Source organism: Emydura macquarii, unplaced genomic scaffold (genome assembly GCF_026122565.2).
Source record: "Emydura macquarii macquarii isolate MOO-44397 ecotype Brisbane River unplaced genomic scaffold, CSIRO-AGI_Emac_v2 contig_1790, whole genome shotgun sequence".
NCBI lineage: Eukaryota > Metazoa > Chordata > Testudines > Chelidae > Emydura > Emydura macquarii.
The window spans coordinates 5,911,537-5,930,082 of record NW_027131927.1 but is presented as its reverse complement, the minus strand read 5'-3'; the positions used below and the strand labels follow the sequence as shown (position 1 = coordinate 5,930,082).

The window sequence follows — 18,546 nt, the reverse complement described above, 5'->3', positions numbered from 1 at the left end:
TCTCCATTTTAGGCACCAGACGATTTAACCCTGTTTCCCTCAGGAAAGGCAATGTGAGACATGAGAGAATACAGAGGACCTAAATTGGTTCTGGGGATGACAAGCAGCAAAGCCTTTCACCTCTAGCCCAAGGGCTCAAATCTAGCCCCAAACCATTTTGAAATGAATAGTTTGAAAAACCAAACCTTTCATTACCAGTTTTTAGTGTTTTTTTTAATGCATCCCCTTAATCCACAGCTTCCCTCATCAAGCTTTAACAAACCTGTTGGTTTTGTGAGGTAGAGGAGCAAAGCAGATGGGTTATTAGCCCCACTGAAGAGCAACTGATAGGGAGTTTTGTCTGGGGTTGTCTAAACTTAAAATGTACAGTGGCAGAGCTGTATCGGTACAGCTGTGCTTCCGTAAGAGCGCTTATGTAGCTGAATTATGTCAACGGGAGAGAGCTCGCTTGCTGACATAATAAACCACCTAAATGAGCAGCGGTAGCTATGTCGGCAGGAAAGCGTCTCCCACTGACATAGCACTGTCCACACAAGCACTTATGCAGGCAAAACTTATGTCACTCATGGGGGGTTTCTTTTCACCCCTGAGCAACAAAGGTTTTGCCGGCATAAGTTCTAGTGTAGACAAGGCCTAAGAGTCAGGACATCTGGGGCCAGCTTCTTGGTCTGTCCCTGCATTTGTGGGTGGGGAAAGCCACCTTTACACTCCTCATATTTTGGAGCCAGGGAGGGCCCTGCCCAGCCACAGGGCTGCTCTGACTTACACTCTACTTCCTATGGTCTTCTATGGGCACTGGGGATCAGAGAATAGCCACAGCACAGTGTGCTTTACGCAAACCCCATTCCACCCCATATGGGCCCTGGGAAGCAGAAAACAGCCACTGCAGTGTGCTCTGATCCTGCTCCAAATCCACCACCTGGGGGCCTTGGGGAGCAGAGAATAGCGACAGCACAGTGTGCTCTACTCAGACTTCTACTCTGCCCCTATGTGGTCTGGGGAGCAGAGAATAGCTACAGTACAGTGTGCTCTGGCCACACACCCAAACCTCATTCACCAGGGGCTGGGAACAGGATCAAGGCAGATCCCTTATGCTAGCTGTATACCAGCCAGTGGGCTGTTTCTGCCCAATTAAAGGCCAGAGCAGAGTAAAAGGGCCTTAGCACAAGCAAGAATCCATGCCTTGCTCTGCCACTGATTCACTGTGTGACTCAGGCAATTCAGTTCCTGCATGTTTCCCATGGTAAAATGGGGAGGTTGTGAGGTTTAACTCACTCATGTCTGTAAAGCTCTCTGAAATCCTCAAACAGCAGACACAAGAGAAAGGGAAAGTGCTTTATTTTATTAAATTATTCATGACATCACCGCTCATTGTAAAGACAGATTACAACTCAATCAAGATTAGACTGTGGAACTCACTGCCACAGGAAGCCATGAAAGCCAAGAATTCAGCATGATTCAAATACAGATTGGACATTTATGTGGATATCAAGAACATTCAGAGTTATCATAATTAATTATAACAAAAACATTGGAAGGGATATAAACCTCATGCTTCAGGGCTTAAGCCAATTGTCATGCTGGTTAGATGGTGGGAGAGCATTTGTCATATTGGTTAACATCAGTGTGTCAAAATCATAATAATTCATGTGAGATATGCCATGTCAGGTACTGTTAGAAAGGTTATAATATGCTAAGTCAGATGATGATACTTATGTTCATGTGTAATATGTGAAATGGAAGTTATAGATATATTTGAGATATCTGTATTTCAAATTGTGCTGCCTGGGCAACACCCCAGATAGGATGGCAGCAGAACAATAGCCTGCCTAATGACCCATGAAGACAGTCACGGATGCAAGGGGCCCAGGAAGAAAATAAAGGCATACCTGAAGAGTTACCAGGATTGGCCCATGTGACTCTGGACTCCATTTTAGTTCTTGTAATATTCCACAAGACCTCATGGCCAGGGTCAGGGGATATATAAGGCTAAGCCACAGAAACCATTTTGTCTTTGTTCCTGTTCAGCTGCAGACACACACCTACCTCTGGATCTATTCATTTTGCAACTGAACCAAAGGACTTAGACCCATCCAGGTGTTGGATGTATACCGGAGGAACTGTACAAGCTTGCAACTCCACAATTCTCCCAGAAACTTGATGTATATGGACTTACAATCATCTGTATGTATTTGATTTGCTTTGACCCTTTAACATTTCTCTTATGATTTCTTTCTTTCTTTTTACAATAAACGTTTAATTTTAGTTACTAAAGGATTGGCTGGCAGCGTGGTATTTTAGGTAAGATCCAAACTTATATTGAACTGGTACTGTGGCTGACCCCTTGGGGTCAGAGGGAACCTTTTTAGTAAAGAGCATAGAGTTTAAATAACTGGTCTCTTTACTGTACCTAGTGCTGATTTGGGAGCCAGAAGCTGAAATGCAATAAAGGGGGCTGTGTGTATTTGTATACTGGCTTCTGTGGGGATTCAGAAGCGCAGTTTGTGGCTGGTTGGGAAGCCTGACTTCAGTGTCACCCACCAGTGCTGGGAGAATCTGCTCTCCGTTTGCAGCTTGGCATTATCAGGTGGCTACCCTGGGCACGGGACGGGTCACACCAATCTCTACATATTAGGTATAGAATGAGACCTAAGGGGGGGACCAGAATACTCCAAATCTGCTACTGTGCGGGTCTTCTATCTTCCTCTGTCACATTATTGGGCTCGACACAGGAGTAACTGAGTGAAATTTAAGAGGCTGTGCTATACAGGAGGCCAGACTACATGTTCTGTTGGTCTCTTCTAGCCTTCAACTCTATGAATCTGGCACTGGCCACTGTCAGAGACAGAATACTGGGCTAGATAGACCTCAGGTCTGATCCAGTCTGGCAATTCCTACATTCCTAGAATATCCAGGATCACAAGTTGGGACATGGTAGGTCATCACTGCCTGCCCCTGAACCTACCGACCGCAAAATAGCCTTAGAATCCTACAATGTTACCATTTCCCTGTAAAGGACCTGCAAAGGAGGACAAATCTGACCAATCGCAGCTGGTGAACTAACTCAACAAGCAACTCCTGCTCATCTACACAGAAAGGTAACGACACATGCAGATATTAGGCTTGTATGCATTTATTTTTGCTAAGACTAAACATACAAATAGCACAAATTGGGTGTGGTTGCTGTGGCTCTTGACAATTAGCCAAAGTGACCACAATGACATGGACTGTGGGCACTGCCTTCCCAACACTATTCCTCTGAGTTGTCTCATGTCTTCTTTGACTCTTTCCATTGCTGGTGCCTCAACACTCAGTAGGTTGGTGTTCCATTAAAATAGTCTCATCTCAATATGGGTGTGAGCTGTACAGCTACTTTGAGACTGTAAGGGCAAATCTACACTACAAAACTGAGTAGACCTAAGTTAGGTCGACGTCCAGCCACCGCAGTAATTACTGCACTGGTTCATGTCCACACTACATCCCCTCTTGTCAGTGGTGTGCGTCCTCAGCAGGAGCGCTTCCATTGACAGCTGTGTGAGCATTCTGGGGCACTAACAGCTGGAGCCCCCCCTGCTCAGCGCTCACAGCTGGAGTCTGTAGAAAGCCTTAGACTATGTTCATCTCCACTTTCTATCTGCTGCTGGTACTAGTTACACTGTGGTCAGGATTTGTGGCTTGGGCTAGTAAAGAAGTAAACATTCGAGCTAGTTAAAAAAATGTCCAACAGAAAAGCCCCTCCCTGGCCCCACCCCCTCAGAAAATGCTGAATCAACAAAATCAAAACATTTTGAAGTATCATATTAGATTCACTAAAATATTTGACAGGAAAATTATCACAATGAAATATTTCAATACGGTCAGAACGTTTCATTTTGACTTTTTCATTTGGACTTTGATTTTATATCATCATTTACAATGAGGAAAAAATTGGAAAGAGGAAATTTTTGGTAATACCAACCTATTCTTTCCCCCGACACACCCATTTTGTTACTGAAAAAAAGAGTGGGGAAATGGGTCAAAACTGGGTGGGACGGGAGGGAATTTTTCCCCATAAACAATTTTTTTGTTTAGAAAACATTCCATTTCAAAGGTTTGCTGAACCAAAAACTTTAACCCCTGCCCCATCTAGACGCCCTAATTTTCTCTGTCAATGGGACAACTCGTGGTAGCAAAATTAAGTACATAAGTGAAATATGTGCAGGATTAGGGTCATGGTTTCTAGAGCTGGTTGAAAAACAGAATACAGTTTTTGTGGAACATTATCAAAAGAATTTTACAAAGAGAGACTTTGTTCATTTCTTTGATCTTTTGTCAGAAAAGTTTAATCAGAGATGTTATGCTTTCAAAAATGTTCAAAATGGACATGTTTTGGTGTTCTCCTCCCATACTTCCCTTTTTCCATTTTGCTGCTGAAAAAAGTAGAAAACAAGAAACACCCTCCAGAATTTGGGAATTTCACTCCCTAAAAGATGGAAAGTTAAAAATATCACAAATATTCCATTTTTTAAAGAACTTTCAACATAAAAAGTGCTGGAAAAAGTTCAACCAGCTCCAGTCACAGCATCGGTTACACTGGAGCTGATTGTTCCTGGCACGGGAATGCCACAAAAATTCTCTACCAGATTTTGAACAATAATTTACAGCTGCCATCTATAGGGTGCACCGCCAGTAGAAGAGGCAGGACTCGACTCTGATGAATAGATCATCTTTTATTAAGGCTGCTGGGCACAGACATACCCTGTGGTTCTCCCAGGCTCTTTAGCTCCAACAGTGCTGTCTAATTTCACCACTAGGGGTCTCCATAAATCTAATCAGCTTCTTGGCAACAATTAAATTTTTCCTGTCAAAATAATTCACCCAGTTCCAGAGTTTTTTATCTCCAGTTTGTTTTATACAGTGCAACAAAATAAAGGGGAAGCGAATCCATCCAGAAAGTGAGAGGCTCTGGGATAGAAAAGCAGCTGCCGGGAGGGGCAAATGCAATCTGCAGATACGTTATTCAGTGCAGTGTCGGCTGGTGCATAGTGTGGGGATCAGAAGAGGCACTTCACCAGGAATAATCCTGTGAGGACTGGGAGGAGGAGAAGCCTAGGTGGTCCTAGAGTCATACCAGCTGCATGAGGAGCTGGTCCCTTAGTCAGGCCAACTGCACCAGTGGTTGGTCCCTTAGCTGTGCCGCTTGCACCAGGATCTGGTCCCTTAGTTGGTCTGGACCTGCCACGGGCTGGTGTGCATGTGGCTTTGGTTATCTGTGCTGCGATCTCTCCGAAATTCTTAGAATCCACTTGTAAATGGGTGCAGACAGATTCAGTGGCACAACCCTTTAAGGTGGTCTGTAAAGGAACTGTATCTGCACCAGGAAAAAAAAAGTAGCTCGTCAGTGCCAAGGGAGTTATGTCCCCTTCTGTCTCTTTCAGTCACCAGCACCCATAAATCCACAGCCCTTGCCCATCTAGACCTCAACAGTCTCAGCTTCCTCCTCTGCTCCGTTCTCTGCAGTTCCATCTGTGCCTCATCTTCCTCTTCTGCTTTACTTCCCCCTTCCCATTTAGGCCCCAACAGCCTCCCCCTCCTTCTCTTCTGCTCCGATGCAGACTCACTATGTGTCCTTGGACAAGTCAGTGAGACTCCAAATCTAAAACCCACTGACAACGCCCATTGACTTCAATGTGTTTCGTATTAGTCCCACTATTCATTTAGCAACGAAGCAATTCACTTTTGATGGCAGGGTGTAGGATCTCTAAGAAGGGAGGCCTTGTGCTAATTAAGGGACTGGGCTGGGACTCGGGATATCTGGATTCAATTCCTGGCTCTGCCACAGACTCCTTGTTTGGCATTAGGCTCGTCACTTAGGCACAGATTTTTCAAAGGAGTCTAACATAGGCGGTAATTGAATTTTAATGGGATTCCTTTGAAGATCCCAGCCTTAATCTCTCTGGGCCTCAGTTTCCTCATCTGTACAATGGAGATAATAATCCTTCCTTTGACTATTTAAATGGTAAGATCTGAGGAACTGTGAATGTCTATACAGTGCCTAGCACAACAGGGGATCCTCCCGATCTCAGTCAGGGTCTGTGCAGCACCCAGCATAACAGGGCCCCCAATAACAAGAGATCTAGTCCAAGAGGAAACAGACACACAGAGGCTTGCTTGAGGTCACACAATAGGCCAGGTGCTGTCCAAGATTAGAACCAGGTGTCTGGAGTCTCAGGCTTGGTCAACACTTACAGAGTAGCTTGTGTAATTCCCGATGACTGCTGTACTTCTGTTCTGCGCAGTGTCTTCACCGTGCTGCACCACTTGAGGAGGTGGCTTTACTAGGTCGACTTCCTGATCAATTGAGCGGGTCTTCACTGACCACTCGATCGATCCAGAAACATGGATCTGATGGCAGCGACTTTGCTGCCATCAATGTAGACATATTCTCAGCCCAATGCCTTGTCTACCAGACCATAGGTGTCTTCTGGGAGAAAATAATAAGGAAGCAAATAGCATATCAGAATAAATAAATTGAAGTTACCCAATATTGTGTGTCCAACTAATGTGATGCATTGAGTCTCATCTCCTGTGCAATCCAAGGTCTCTTTGCTGCATGGAATATTAAACACAGAAGAGCAGACAGGGCAGCGCAAGCCATTTGGGGTTCTGTTTGCTGGGGGCACTGTGAAGAAGCAGAACAAATGCAGTCAACTTGGGGGAATGTTCCAGAACAGACTTCAGGACAGAGAAAGCAGATTAGGGTTGAACAGCTCAACTCTGTATCCTCCATCCAGGGGGAGCTGTAGCTCAGGAGACACTGGAGGCAGCAGGGTTAGTGGCATTGTTCTTGGAGATTTGCAGCCTTTGTTGGCAGCACAGACCAATTGACCCATGCCTCATGTGGAATCAGCTGTGGGAGCCTAGAGTCACATCTACTTAATTCAACCCCTTCCCTCAGGGACCCACAGCTATTCAATGGAGCATCTCCTGGAGGCAGGAGGACTTCTCAGGGGCTCATTGCAGAGAAGGTTCCAGAACAGAGGGGTGCAGATGGGCAGAGGGACAGGCGAATGAGGGGGAGGTAATGAAGAGGAAGAATTGGTGGGAGAAGTAGCAGGGTGAGGAGATAAAGAGAGGGATATGTACTTGTAGCAGAGGCTGTACTGCAGGCATCCCCCACACAACAGGTGGTACTCTTCCTTATTGTTATTCCATTCCCAAACCTCATAACATCAGGGCTGGCTCTGCATTCACTGGATGCCACGCAGGACTTGATCACGCCCTGTATATTCATTCCCACTGTACAGAAGGAAAAGACTAATGTTTACTCACCTACTCTGCCACCCTATCCCCACGCTCTTAAAAAAGATGGCTGTGTCTTTATCTTTATTCTACCCATGCAGAAGTTGAAGCACAGAGGCTTGCCTGAGATCATAGAGTCAGGCAGAGGACCCAGGAAGTCTGAGTTCTAGCCAACCCCCTGCTCCCTAGCCCACTCCCCTCCCAGAGCTGGGAAGAGAATCCAGTGTGCTCTGGTCACTGGACCATGCTGGTGTGAGATCTGTCTCATCTACCTATTACACCTTCCAACACACTGATGCCACAGGAATCTTTTCCAGAGGGGCAGGTCTCCATGTTGCCCATGCACTTGTCTACGCCAATGCAAACCTCACACTGCAGACAGGCGCCTAGAAAAGGAGAGAGAAAATGATTCATGTAGATTTGTCCCTTTCTTGCCCCCTCACTTTCCCCTGGGCTCTAAGGGAAAGCACCAGGTACAGCCTGCTTTCCAGTTCCGAGGTTTCTCTATAGCACCTCACTCCTCGAACTCTGTCCATGGTTTCAGCAGGCTGCATATTCCCCATTTATAAAATTTCCTGCAGGAAAATCGGCATTTCCCAACAAGGGATTTTCAAAAGGGGATTTTTCTCACAAATTTTTTTGTGGGGGATAAAATACCAATTTTCCAGCCAGTTCTAAAAAGGAATCAATCAGAACATGTCTTTGAGGACTTCAAGTTTCAATATTTCCTCTTTCCATAATATTTCAGTGCATTGTCATGCCAACTTGTGACTTCACAAGGAATCTCTTCTTTTCCCTTCGACGTGTCCAGTTGGCTCATTTTTCTGATACTGGCTATTTGGTAACATTTATGAACAATTTTATACAAAGGACCAAGTTGGACTTTCGCTACTTTGGATGATCTAGAACAGCGGTTCTCAACCGGTGGTACGCGTACCGGTGGTACTTACAAGAGGGCTGGGTGGTATGCGAGCCGTACCGCGCCGCCAAATCCGCCGCCGGAAGTGCCCTCCCACCCGCCCTTGGGAAACTGTGCCGCCGAAAATGGGCAAACGGCGGAAGGGTTTCGGCGGCGGGTATTGTTTCCCCCATGTAAGGCGCTGCAAGTCTCTCCCCGCCACTGCGAAACCCTGCCGCAAACCCCTGCCGCCGCCGCGAAACCCCGCCGCCGCAAGTCCCTCCCTTTTTTTCCCCGAGTGGTACTCGGGTCGGGTATAGTTAGGTCAAGTGGTACTTGACCTGACTGTACCTGGCCCGAGTAGTACTCGGGAAAAAAAGGTTGAGAATCGCTGATCTAGAATGCAAGTCCCTCCAGAGAAACAGCCTTGACTCACCCAGACCTAGGAGAGCAGAGAGGATACAGAGAACGAGGGGAGTCTTCATGGTGATAGGACGAGTGTGAATTGGAGCTGGGATCTCTGAGCAAATTCTCCGTCCAGAGGATTTATGCAAGCAGGGGCTGAAGGAAAGCCAGAAGACGAATTCCATCTGCAGAATGTAGTTAATTGGATGGTGTGATGTAAGTATCGTTAAACATCAGGTTGAAGGTGCCCAGGGACTAATAGCATTTCCTATGACAGGGAGCTGCACAGGTTAATGATGGATTGTATAAAGAACCCCCAAAAGTTTTTTTCCTACCATCTTTGTTGCCTTTTAATTTCACAGAGAACCTGTTTGAGAAGAGAGGGTGAATGCTTATGCTGACAAAAGTTTTATCACTCAAGGGTGTGAAAAAAACACACCCCGGAGTGACATACGTTTTGCTTGCATAAGCGCTTGTGTGGACAGCGCTATGTCGAGGGGAGATGCTCTCCTGCTGACATAGCTACCACCACTCGTTTAGGTGGTTTTATTATGTCAGCAGGAGAGCTCTCTCCCATTGACATAACGCTACAACACAAGCACTCTTACAGCACAGCTGTACTGATACAGCTGTACCGCTGTAAGTTTTAAGTTTAGACTAGCCAGCACTTTAGGCCATGTCTACACTAGCTTGTGTAGACGCTGTATGTCGATGGGAGTAGCTATGTCAGCAGGAGAAGCCCTCCTGTTGACATAGTGCTGTGCACACTGCCTCTTACATCACCAAAACTTATGTTACTCAAGGGTGTGTTTTTTCACACCCCTGGGCGACTGTGCTCTGCCGAGACAGAGGGTCTGTAGTTTGAGATCTCGGTGGTGAGAAAAGAGCAGTCGGAGGAGGAAGTGCCCAACAATCTTAATTTATTTATGGTTTTATCACAACACTCAAGCTGCTAGAGGCATAAATCAGTCTAAACAGCTATCACAGCACTCAAGCGGTTAGAGGTACAAGTCAGGCACTTACCACAATCAGGAAGAGGGAGCTCATTTTCTTCCAGTGAGCGAGTTGCCCCAGGGAGTGGCCCTGTTTCACGCAGCACCGTCCGTGCACACTACAGGCCTGCGGAGAGCTCCGGGGCAGGGCAGCACCCGGGGGTTCCCAACATACTCCTTCCCCCCCTCTCTAGCAATAAGCTCATTGGTTATGTCTCAATCCACTTGGGGATTGGTTTTTAACGCTTGTTATTCTCTCTGTTATTGGCAATTAGCTAGTGACCAATACGCTATAAGCTGTGGTTACTTGTTTTCGGCATTAGCTTCTCTATTTCAAGCTCATATCTACGTCATGGTGCGGTTTACATATTTCTTGAGTTTATGCCCAGGTCATGAGGCACCTAGCTTTGCTCGGGAGGCCTACCTTTGCTTATGGGGCCTAACTATTATTACTTATGCTAACTCAGTCCTAGTCTTGCCACTCACGCTACCCTCGCGTCACAAAATTCTTCCACTGCGTCCTTACAGTGACATAAGTTTTGGTGATGTAAACGGTAGTGTAGATATGGCCTAACATGCTTCAGTAGTGCTACACTGTATATGAAGACAAGCTCTCAGTGAAACAAATATTTAATGCCTGTGAAAGTATTGTAAATGGTATTTGGAAATACTATGAATAACTTAAACAAAAACTGTTAGGCAGTAAATGTACTGGTATTCCTTAGAGAAACAGGATTGCTGAGGTAATATCTATTATTGGATCAACTTCTGTTGGTGAGAAGAGACAAGTTTTCGAGCCATACAGAGCTCTTCTTCAGGTCAAAGGTCTCTAATATCCTGGAACTGACACAGCTACAACTACACTTCATACAGCTCGTGGTCCTAATACAGACTTCCTTCTCACTTTGTTGCTGTCACATATATTCAAGTATAAGGTTTCAACATAACATTTTCTATACTTTAGCCCACATATCAAAACACATTCTCCTCTGATGATGATTTCTCAGTCTGTAGTCATAATATGCAGTGTGTCACCTGAACTCTTCAGAGTCTGAGGAGAATGGCAGCATCTCAGTCTTTTCAAATATTTGAGAACCCTGTCACCAAACACACTGTCTGGAGTAATCTGCACAGCTAGCAGCATTCCAGCATTTGGGTTAATAGCTGACTCCTGGTCCTCTCAGTTGCTGGTGAAACAGAAATCTATAAGCTGTATCCAAAGTGGTACAGGTATTGAGAGCAGCACGTAAAATATCTCTTCCTTGGATTTCTAGAAGGCTCACACTCTACAGGGCACTGTCTTTCTCCAATAAACCTAGCTATGTCAGGCAAGAATATACAGATCCTCACCTCACTAAGTGCTGCTCCATTCTCTTTAACTGAGACAAAATCCCAAATTAAAGCAATTAGCTAATAGCTAAATATCAATTCCACAGGCTCTCCGACCTCTAGGAGTAATAAGTGCTCCCCTCACAGTTCTCCCTCTAAAGATCTCTAAAACACACCGTGGTGGACCAACCATCCTAATGGAGGGCTTTCATAGTAAGTAATAGCACTTACCTGCAGCCAAAGTGGTGCCACTATTGGGACCCAGCCCTCAGAGCAGATACATCTCTGGTCCTGAGTTGATCAGCCACCAAGTGCTGGCTACAGGGCTGTCTTTTATTTCTAATAACCTTCCTCCCCCTGCGCTCTGATTGGCTCCACTCTCTCCGGGTGACTGGGCGTGATCTGCTAGGTGGGTTGCACACAATGAAAACTTCTTATTCTGCTTCTGAAACAGCTACTAAGCATATTTAGTAACTGCTCCACTCTATTTCTAGATGGTTCTGGGTCCTTCTGGCTGAGTTATCCTGCCTTGCACTAGTCTGCATGTGTGCCCAGACACAGGCTATGTCTACAATGAAGCTGCAACCATGCTTCCCACCGTGGGTCGACAAACGTGCTAGGTCTATTTGAACTAGCATGCTCACAGAGTCATCCAACTCAAATCCATGTTTCCTCTCTGCTGCGTCTCTTCCGCTTTCGGGCTCAACGTCAAATGCTCTACTATAAAGCCTGTGGGTTACACATAAGAATGACCATACTGGGTCAGACCAACGGTCCATTTAGCCCAGTATCCTGTCTTCCAACAGTGGCTAATGCCAGGTGCTTCAAAGGGAATGAACAGAACAGGTTATCATCAAATAACAGTAACACATGCTCATTCTCAGCTGACCCTGGTCTCAGTACTGTGTGTCCGTGCCATGGACTGATCACATTCACTCTTGGCACTCCCACGATACCAATGCACAAGCCAAGTTTCCAATTTACATAACTGCATATGAATTTTAGAACACTTTAAAAATCAGAAGCAGATCATTTGGGGTGCGGCTGTATCTCAGGGATCCCTTGACCAAGTGACCCCAAATTTACATCAAAAGTTCCACTCTGGGCTTTCAACTGGCATAGTAACGATCAAGCCAATCTACATCTGCATGGGGATTTCAGATACTTTGAAAGTTCAAACCTAGTCATTTTAGGGAGGCTGTGTTTTGGGAACCCTTTAACCAAATTACTCCAAATTTGCACCCCGATGTCCACTCTGGACCCTCAACTAGCATAGCAATTTTCTAGCCAATCCAACTGCACATGTGAATTTTACAGCATTATAAACATTCAAAGGAAGTTGTTTTGGAGGAGCTGTATCTCAGGAACCCACTTTCCAAATTACCCCCAAATTTGCTCCACTAAATCAATGCCAATTCCCCGACTGTCATAGGCATTTTCAGGATGATTGGGTAGTATATGTGGATTTCTGAAAACTTTGAAAATTCTGATTTTAACAAACCTTAACTATTGTAGGGCTGCCATCCCATAATAATATTTAATGAATGGCAACTCATGGTTGAAAGGGGAAATTTTTCATGAAAATTTTGAAGCCATTTGCATTCAAATTTTTTATTTTTTTTTTAAATTTCTTATTCACAAAAAAATTCTTGTAAAATGTTTGGGTTTGACATCATTCCCCCCTTCACCCTCCTTTTCAACCCTCCGTTTCACTGTAAAATGGGGAGAAATGGAAAGACAATAAAGCAAAGAATAATGAGCAAACAAAACAGGCCCAAGCAGATAATGACTTCTTTTGTTTTCCACTTTTGCTGAGGATACTGGAGAAATGAAAATAATTTTTCCAACAAAATTTCCCATGTTAAAAATGTCCCTCTTTTCATGCAATAATTTCAGATGACTCTAATTGAAGGATCCATTGTCAAGTAGCTGCTGATCTGTGCATTAACAAGATCCCAGAACAAAATACTGCTGTGGAAAATGACCCTGCCAGGATTATAAAGGACAGCAAGCTGAGTAATTCCAGGGTTCTGTTCCCTGCTCTGGGCAGGTAGTTGGGTCAGTGCTGGGGAGTCTGAGACCCAAGATTCCTGTTTTTTTTCTCCTTAGGTCTGGAAGAGGAGAGGTATCTTAGTGGCTAGAGCAAGGGCCACTGCAAGTCAAGAATCCTGGGTTTTGTTCTCAGCTCTGGTAGCGGAATGGGATTTAGTGAGATAGAGAAGGGGGGCTGGCAGTTAAGGCTCCTGGGTTCCATGCACTTGCTCAAGATTATGCCTCAGGACACAGTATCACCCTGATTAGTTCATTATATATTCTTAGGATAGTGAGAAGGGGGGCAGGATATATGGGCATAGACAGATTGACAGACAGGCACCATTCTAATAGTTTAAAGAGGCCTGGCTTACAGGCTGTAATGTATTTAAACCCACTTGAATACTCTTGATTGGTGCCAGGGCTGTGTTAATGGCAATTCAGGTTACACCCAAGGAAAATAAGGCACAGACCGGAACAGAATCACCTACCCAATGTTCCTAAGTCTCTAATCACTGCAAGGATGGAGAAGGATATTTCTCTGATGGGGATGAGATGTCAATTTCTCAATCTTCCTTCAGTGACAGGGCGCTCTCTCTCCACCTTTATATCAGGGTCGGGTGCTGATTGGTTGTGGTATAGCCTGTTTCCATCTTCTATATTTGTTTTCTTTTTCCCTATATTGGCGGTTTCTGTTCCCCTCTCTGTGCCTTGCCCACCACTGAGTGCTGGCAAAAATACAAGACTAAAGAGGAAGTTGAAAAATCTCTATTTTGCATTTGGCCCTCGTTGCTGGGAAACTAACATGGATTTTATTGAGACAAGGTCCAGTAAAATATATTATCTCACCAACATTGTCGCTCTAATATCTTAGGATCAACCCAGCTACAATAACACTGCAAACAACAGTGGATTTCATAAACGTCTATTCCACCACTCAATCTTTGAGAGGCAGTGCGACATGTTGGTTTAAGCACCAAAAGACTAGATACAGCCCAACAGGTGCAGAAGGGAACAAACTCTGCCCTGCTATCAAAGGAATGTCTCCAAGCTTCACATATCCTGTCACTGACATGAGCAAGAACTCTTGTTCCAGGCTGTTCATAATTAGTGCATGGACTCGTGTCTGTTCACTCAGCAGGTCTAGTGGTCAGGGCCTACTACTCCAGTCTCACTTTTAGTTCAGTGTGTTCAGGACCCCCTGAACAGGGTTCCGTTGGGGCAGCTTCCTCATTGGTGACCTCCTTGTCAGGGCTAGTCATAGGGGAATCTGACATGGGTAGGAGTCCCTGGGCCCTCCTACTCCACCAGCTCCCAGGCCAGGGCCCTGAAAGTGTGACAGCACAGGCTGGTCTCTGCTTGGCACATCTGCTGCGCACCTCCCCTGGGCCACTTCCTACCCCATCCAATGCCTCAGTTTGGGGCATGGCTGCTGTTTAATAATAGTTCTTTGTGCCAAACCTAGAGACTTTGGACTGATGCAGGCAACCTTCTAGTGCACCCACACATGTAATGGGGTGCAATGGCTCAAATGAGAAGGGAGGAAAGACTCACAACTAGACCTCTTCAGTAAGAGATGCTTCTCCATCTGTCTCAGGACAGTGCTCCTCTTGGAAATGGCTTCACTCCTCCCCTGCCTGAGCTGTTGGAGCTCTCTTTATACTGCTTCTTTCCCCAGAAGCATGATTGGCAGTGTCTGAGGGATGGAGCTTTCATATCCCAGTGCTGGTCCAGCCTTTCTCCTGCCTTGGCCTTAGTGAGGGGCTTGTAAACTCCAGCACATGCCCTCCCCCTCACAACTGGCACTGTAGGGTTGCCTCCTGCAAGCAGGTCCCTGCTGTCTCTTGAGAAGAAATCTGCATTTCTATGGACCTTACATGCTTGGTGTAGTACTTCAAAGAAATATAGCTGGAGTGCTAAATACCACCACATTATTTATGGGTTATGGTAACTGAGTAACCATCTGAGGGGTGCATGACTGGTCACCAAACGAAATGGTTGCCCCAATAGATAGTATCTTAAGCCTCAGTGGTGAATTGAAGGGGTCCAGTTAAGAGCAAACTGGGACCCCTAGGAACACTGCACCAAGAGCAGACAACAGGCAGTCTTGCAAAACCTGCACCTTCCCTACCAGAGGTCTCAGGCATCCAACCCCCCACCACCACCACATTGCCCAGCTAGGTCACCTACCAGCTGGTCGATTTACACTTAAATGGGTTTGCTATCAGCCTTGCATTTTTGAGGGCCAGTAAGACCTCTACGAGATGTGTAGGTGGTCGTCCTAAGTCTTGCTGTACACAATGATGTCGTCAAAGTATGCCTCTGCATATCAATTATATGGTTTAATACTTTGTTCGTCAGCCTCTAAAAAGTGGCTGCTGCTCCATGCAGGCCAAAGGGCTTCACTTTAAATTGGTAGAATCTGAAGGTCATATAGAAGACAGTCTTTTCTTGTAATTCTGTTTTTAGGGGGATCTGCCAATATCATTTAATCAAATCAAGGGTGGTGATGTACTTAGCGATCCATAGCCTCTCTAACAGTTTGTCTACTCTCAGCACTGGGTATGTGTCAAACCATGTTCACCCTCCAGAAGTCAATGTAGAATCTTGTTCCATCTGTTTTTGCACAAGGATGATTGGGCTTCGCCAGTCACTGTGGGACCATTCCACCAACCCCAGGTCTAGCATTTCATGTAATTCTTTACATACTGTCTCCCATATGTCTCGTTAATGGTCTGAAGTTGTTGTGCATCTTTTTTCCTGGTTCAGTTTCTATATGATGAGACACAACATGTATATAAGAACACAAGGATAGCCATACTGGGTCAGACTAATGGTCCCTCTAGCCCAGTATCCTGTCTTCTGATAGTGGCCAATGCCAGGTGCTTCAGAGGAAATGAACAGAACAGATAATCATCAAGTAATATGTCCTGTCGCCCATTCCCAGCTTCTGGCAAACAGCAATCCCTGCCCATTCTGGCCAATAGACATTGATGGACCTATCCTCCATGAACTTATCTAGTTCTTCTTTGAACCCCATTATAATCTTGGCCTTCACAACATCCTCTGGCAAAGAGTTCCACAGGTTGACTGTTCATTGTGTGAAGAAATACTTCCTCTTGTTTGTTTTAAATCTGCTGCCTATAAATTTCATTTGGTAACCCCTAGTTTTTGTGTTATGAAAAGGAGTAAATAACACTTCCTTATTTACTTTCTCCACACCAGATTTTATAGACCTCTATCATGTCCCCCCTTAATCATTTCTTTTCCAAGCTGAAAAGTCCTACTCTTATTAATCTCTCCTCATATGGAAGCTTTTCCATACTCCTAATCATTTTAGTTGTCCTTTTCTGTACCTTTTCCAATTCCAAAATATCTTTTTTGAGATGGGACGACCAGATCTGCATGCAGTATTCAAGACGTAGGTGTACCATGGATTTATAAAGAGGAAATATTATATTTTCTCTTTTATTATCTATCCCTTTCCTAATGATTCCCAACATCCTGTTATCTTTTTTGACTGCCACTGCACATTGAATGGATGTTTTCCGAGAACTAACTACAATGACTCCAAGATCTCTTTCTTGAGTGGTAACAGCTAATTTAGACATCATCATTTTATATGTATAGTTGGGATTATGTTTTCCAATGTGCATTACTTTGCATTTATCAACATTGAATTTCATCTGACATTTTGTTGCCCAGTCACCCAGTTTTGTGAGATCAAGGTGTCGTCAAGAAAACCAAAGTGAAGGTCTGAATGAGTTCATGGGTTAATGGGATGTCCCTTCTTCTGGGTCCTGGGTTTCACCTATCCACACTGTCCCTATAGTGATTCCCCCTCTCTTATTTCTCTTCTCATCCTCATCATGACCTTAGTACCTGGACTATAAGAGGTCTTCAAAGAACTTCCAGTCCCATCCTATTATTACTGGATAAGCAAGGTTCATGGGTATCTGTGACGTTCCCCCCCCTGCAATCTGGACTGGTGTGTAGCTATGTCACCCCAATTCCTCACTTTGGGTCCCTGAGTTAGTCTCCTTTGCTGTGTGAACCACCCACTCCTGGGTCAGTCCCCGCCCAGCCTCCTGCGAGTAATCGGTCCCTAGCCTAGTGAAGGGGTGCTTCTGGCCAGCCACTCATGGGATAGATCCCCAGCAAACACCCCCAGTCCCAGATGCAACCCTGGGAACTGCTGTCTTGCAGGGTTCAGTGCTGTACACTGCACTCTGCAAGCTCATTTACATTTGTCCATCAATTTATCAAATAAATTGATATGCACCAACGTTGTCACTCTAAATGAGGTCTCTGCACACACTCAATCCACATGCACTGTTTTAGATAAGACAAACAAATAAGTTTATTGATTACAATAAGATTTTAAGTGAATCTAAGTCAGATTACTAATAAATCAAGGAATTAATCACAATTAAGTAAAAGATAACTCATATCCTAAACTAAGATTAATATTCCAGTCTCTTTCAATCTATGACGTTAGTTTACCACACAGGCTGGTTGTGATGCGTCTTGCAACGAGGCCCCTCTCCCTGTGAGTAGGTGCCAGTCTTTGATGTTGCTTGGAAGATAGATTCCAGGGAAGAGCACCAAGACAAATATGCCTCTTTCTTTTTAACAAGTTTCCTCAACAACCCCTGGGGTCAGGTGATCGACCATGTCCAGCAATGGGCATGATTTTTCCCTCTTGAGCCAAAGTGCTCAAATGTGCTTAAGCCAGTCCATTGTGCCTGTATGCATGCCTCTGCTGAGCATGGAAACGCAGATTTGTGTTAGTCTGCATCTATTTAAGCCATGTGAGACACACATTTGGGGATATGACATAGCAGAGTTTCATATTTGTACATTGCTTAAGCTGATCGTGATGTCCAGGAAGTTGATGCTGATGCAGGAGTGTTCTAGAGATACCGCGTTCAGAAACGACATTCAGATACCACAGATTATACTCTGAGGAGAGAGTCCAAGATACACACCTTAACACACTTAAAACTGCCTTCACCAAACAAGGACACTCCACCACAAAAGTAGATCACATCATAGAATGGGGCACCTGAGAGAACCTGCTTCATTTCAAAAGAAAAACTCCTCTGGCTGCACACCCCTAGTTGTCACCTACCACCACACACTAGAACCCATACGGGATATCATTAAGCAGTTACAACCCATACTTAATGGGCACCACATCCTGAAAGAAATCATTCCCGAACCCCTCTTCTGGCCCCTGACCATGACAAGCTCATCATCAGAAGTAAGCTCTCCACAGACCAGAACCCACCAACTCAAAGTGGCACTAAACCCTGCCATAACAACTTATGCAAAACCTGTACAAATATATCTACTGCTATAATGATCAATACCTCCCACAACACACCTTTCAAAATCCATGGGTCCTACACATGCCTGTCACAACAATGCACTAAATGCTCCAACAACAACTATGTAGGTGAAACCAGGCAATAACTACACTCTCAGATGAACTCACAAACAACGATAAAAGACAAATACACCTTATCATCTGTGGGGGAACAATGTCTCAAAACAATCATTCCATATCTGACCTGTCAGTTCTCATCCTCAAAGGAAACCAGTGCAACA

The 18,546-nt window shown here is 44.9% G+C and overlaps 1 protein-coding gene across 1 annotated transcript; it reads right to left on the bottom strand.

The window, feature by feature from the left end:
- Nucleotides 1-2,661: 2,661 nt before the first annotated feature.
- Nucleotides 2,662-11,201, bottom strand: LOC137159126 (phospholipase A2 inhibitor and Ly6/PLAUR domain-containing protein-like). Its single transcript, XM_067557331.1, has 6 exons — nt 11,137-11,201; nt 8,616-8,769; nt 7,554-7,667; nt 7,126-7,278; nt 6,521-6,661; nt 2,662-5,350 (listed from the first exon to the last, which is right to left on the bottom strand). The coding sequence occupies exons 2-6, from the start codon at nt 8,767-8,769 to the stop codon at nt 5,034-5,036; spliced, it is 879 nt and encodes a 292-aa protein (XP_067413432.1). The 5' UTR covers nt 11,137-11,201; the 3' UTR covers nt 2,662-5,033.
- Between the last annotated feature and the right edge of the window lie 7,345 nt (nt 11,202-18,546).

Bases quoted from the DNA above. Each gene is read 5' to 3' on its own strand.
- LOC137159126 (XM_067557331.1), bottom strand. From the start codon at position 8,769: ATGGAATTCGTCTTCTGGCTTTCCTTCAGCCCCTGCTTGCATAAATCC. The intron at 7,668-8,615 runs GTGAGTCAAGGC...CTCCTTTTCTAG, and splicing joins CTCTGCTCTCCTAGGTCTGG to GCGCCTGTCTGCAGTGTGAG. The intron at 6,662-7,125 runs GTACATATCCCT...GCTTCTTCACAG, and splicing joins CAGTACAGCCTCTGCTACAA to TGCCCCCAGCAAACAGAACC.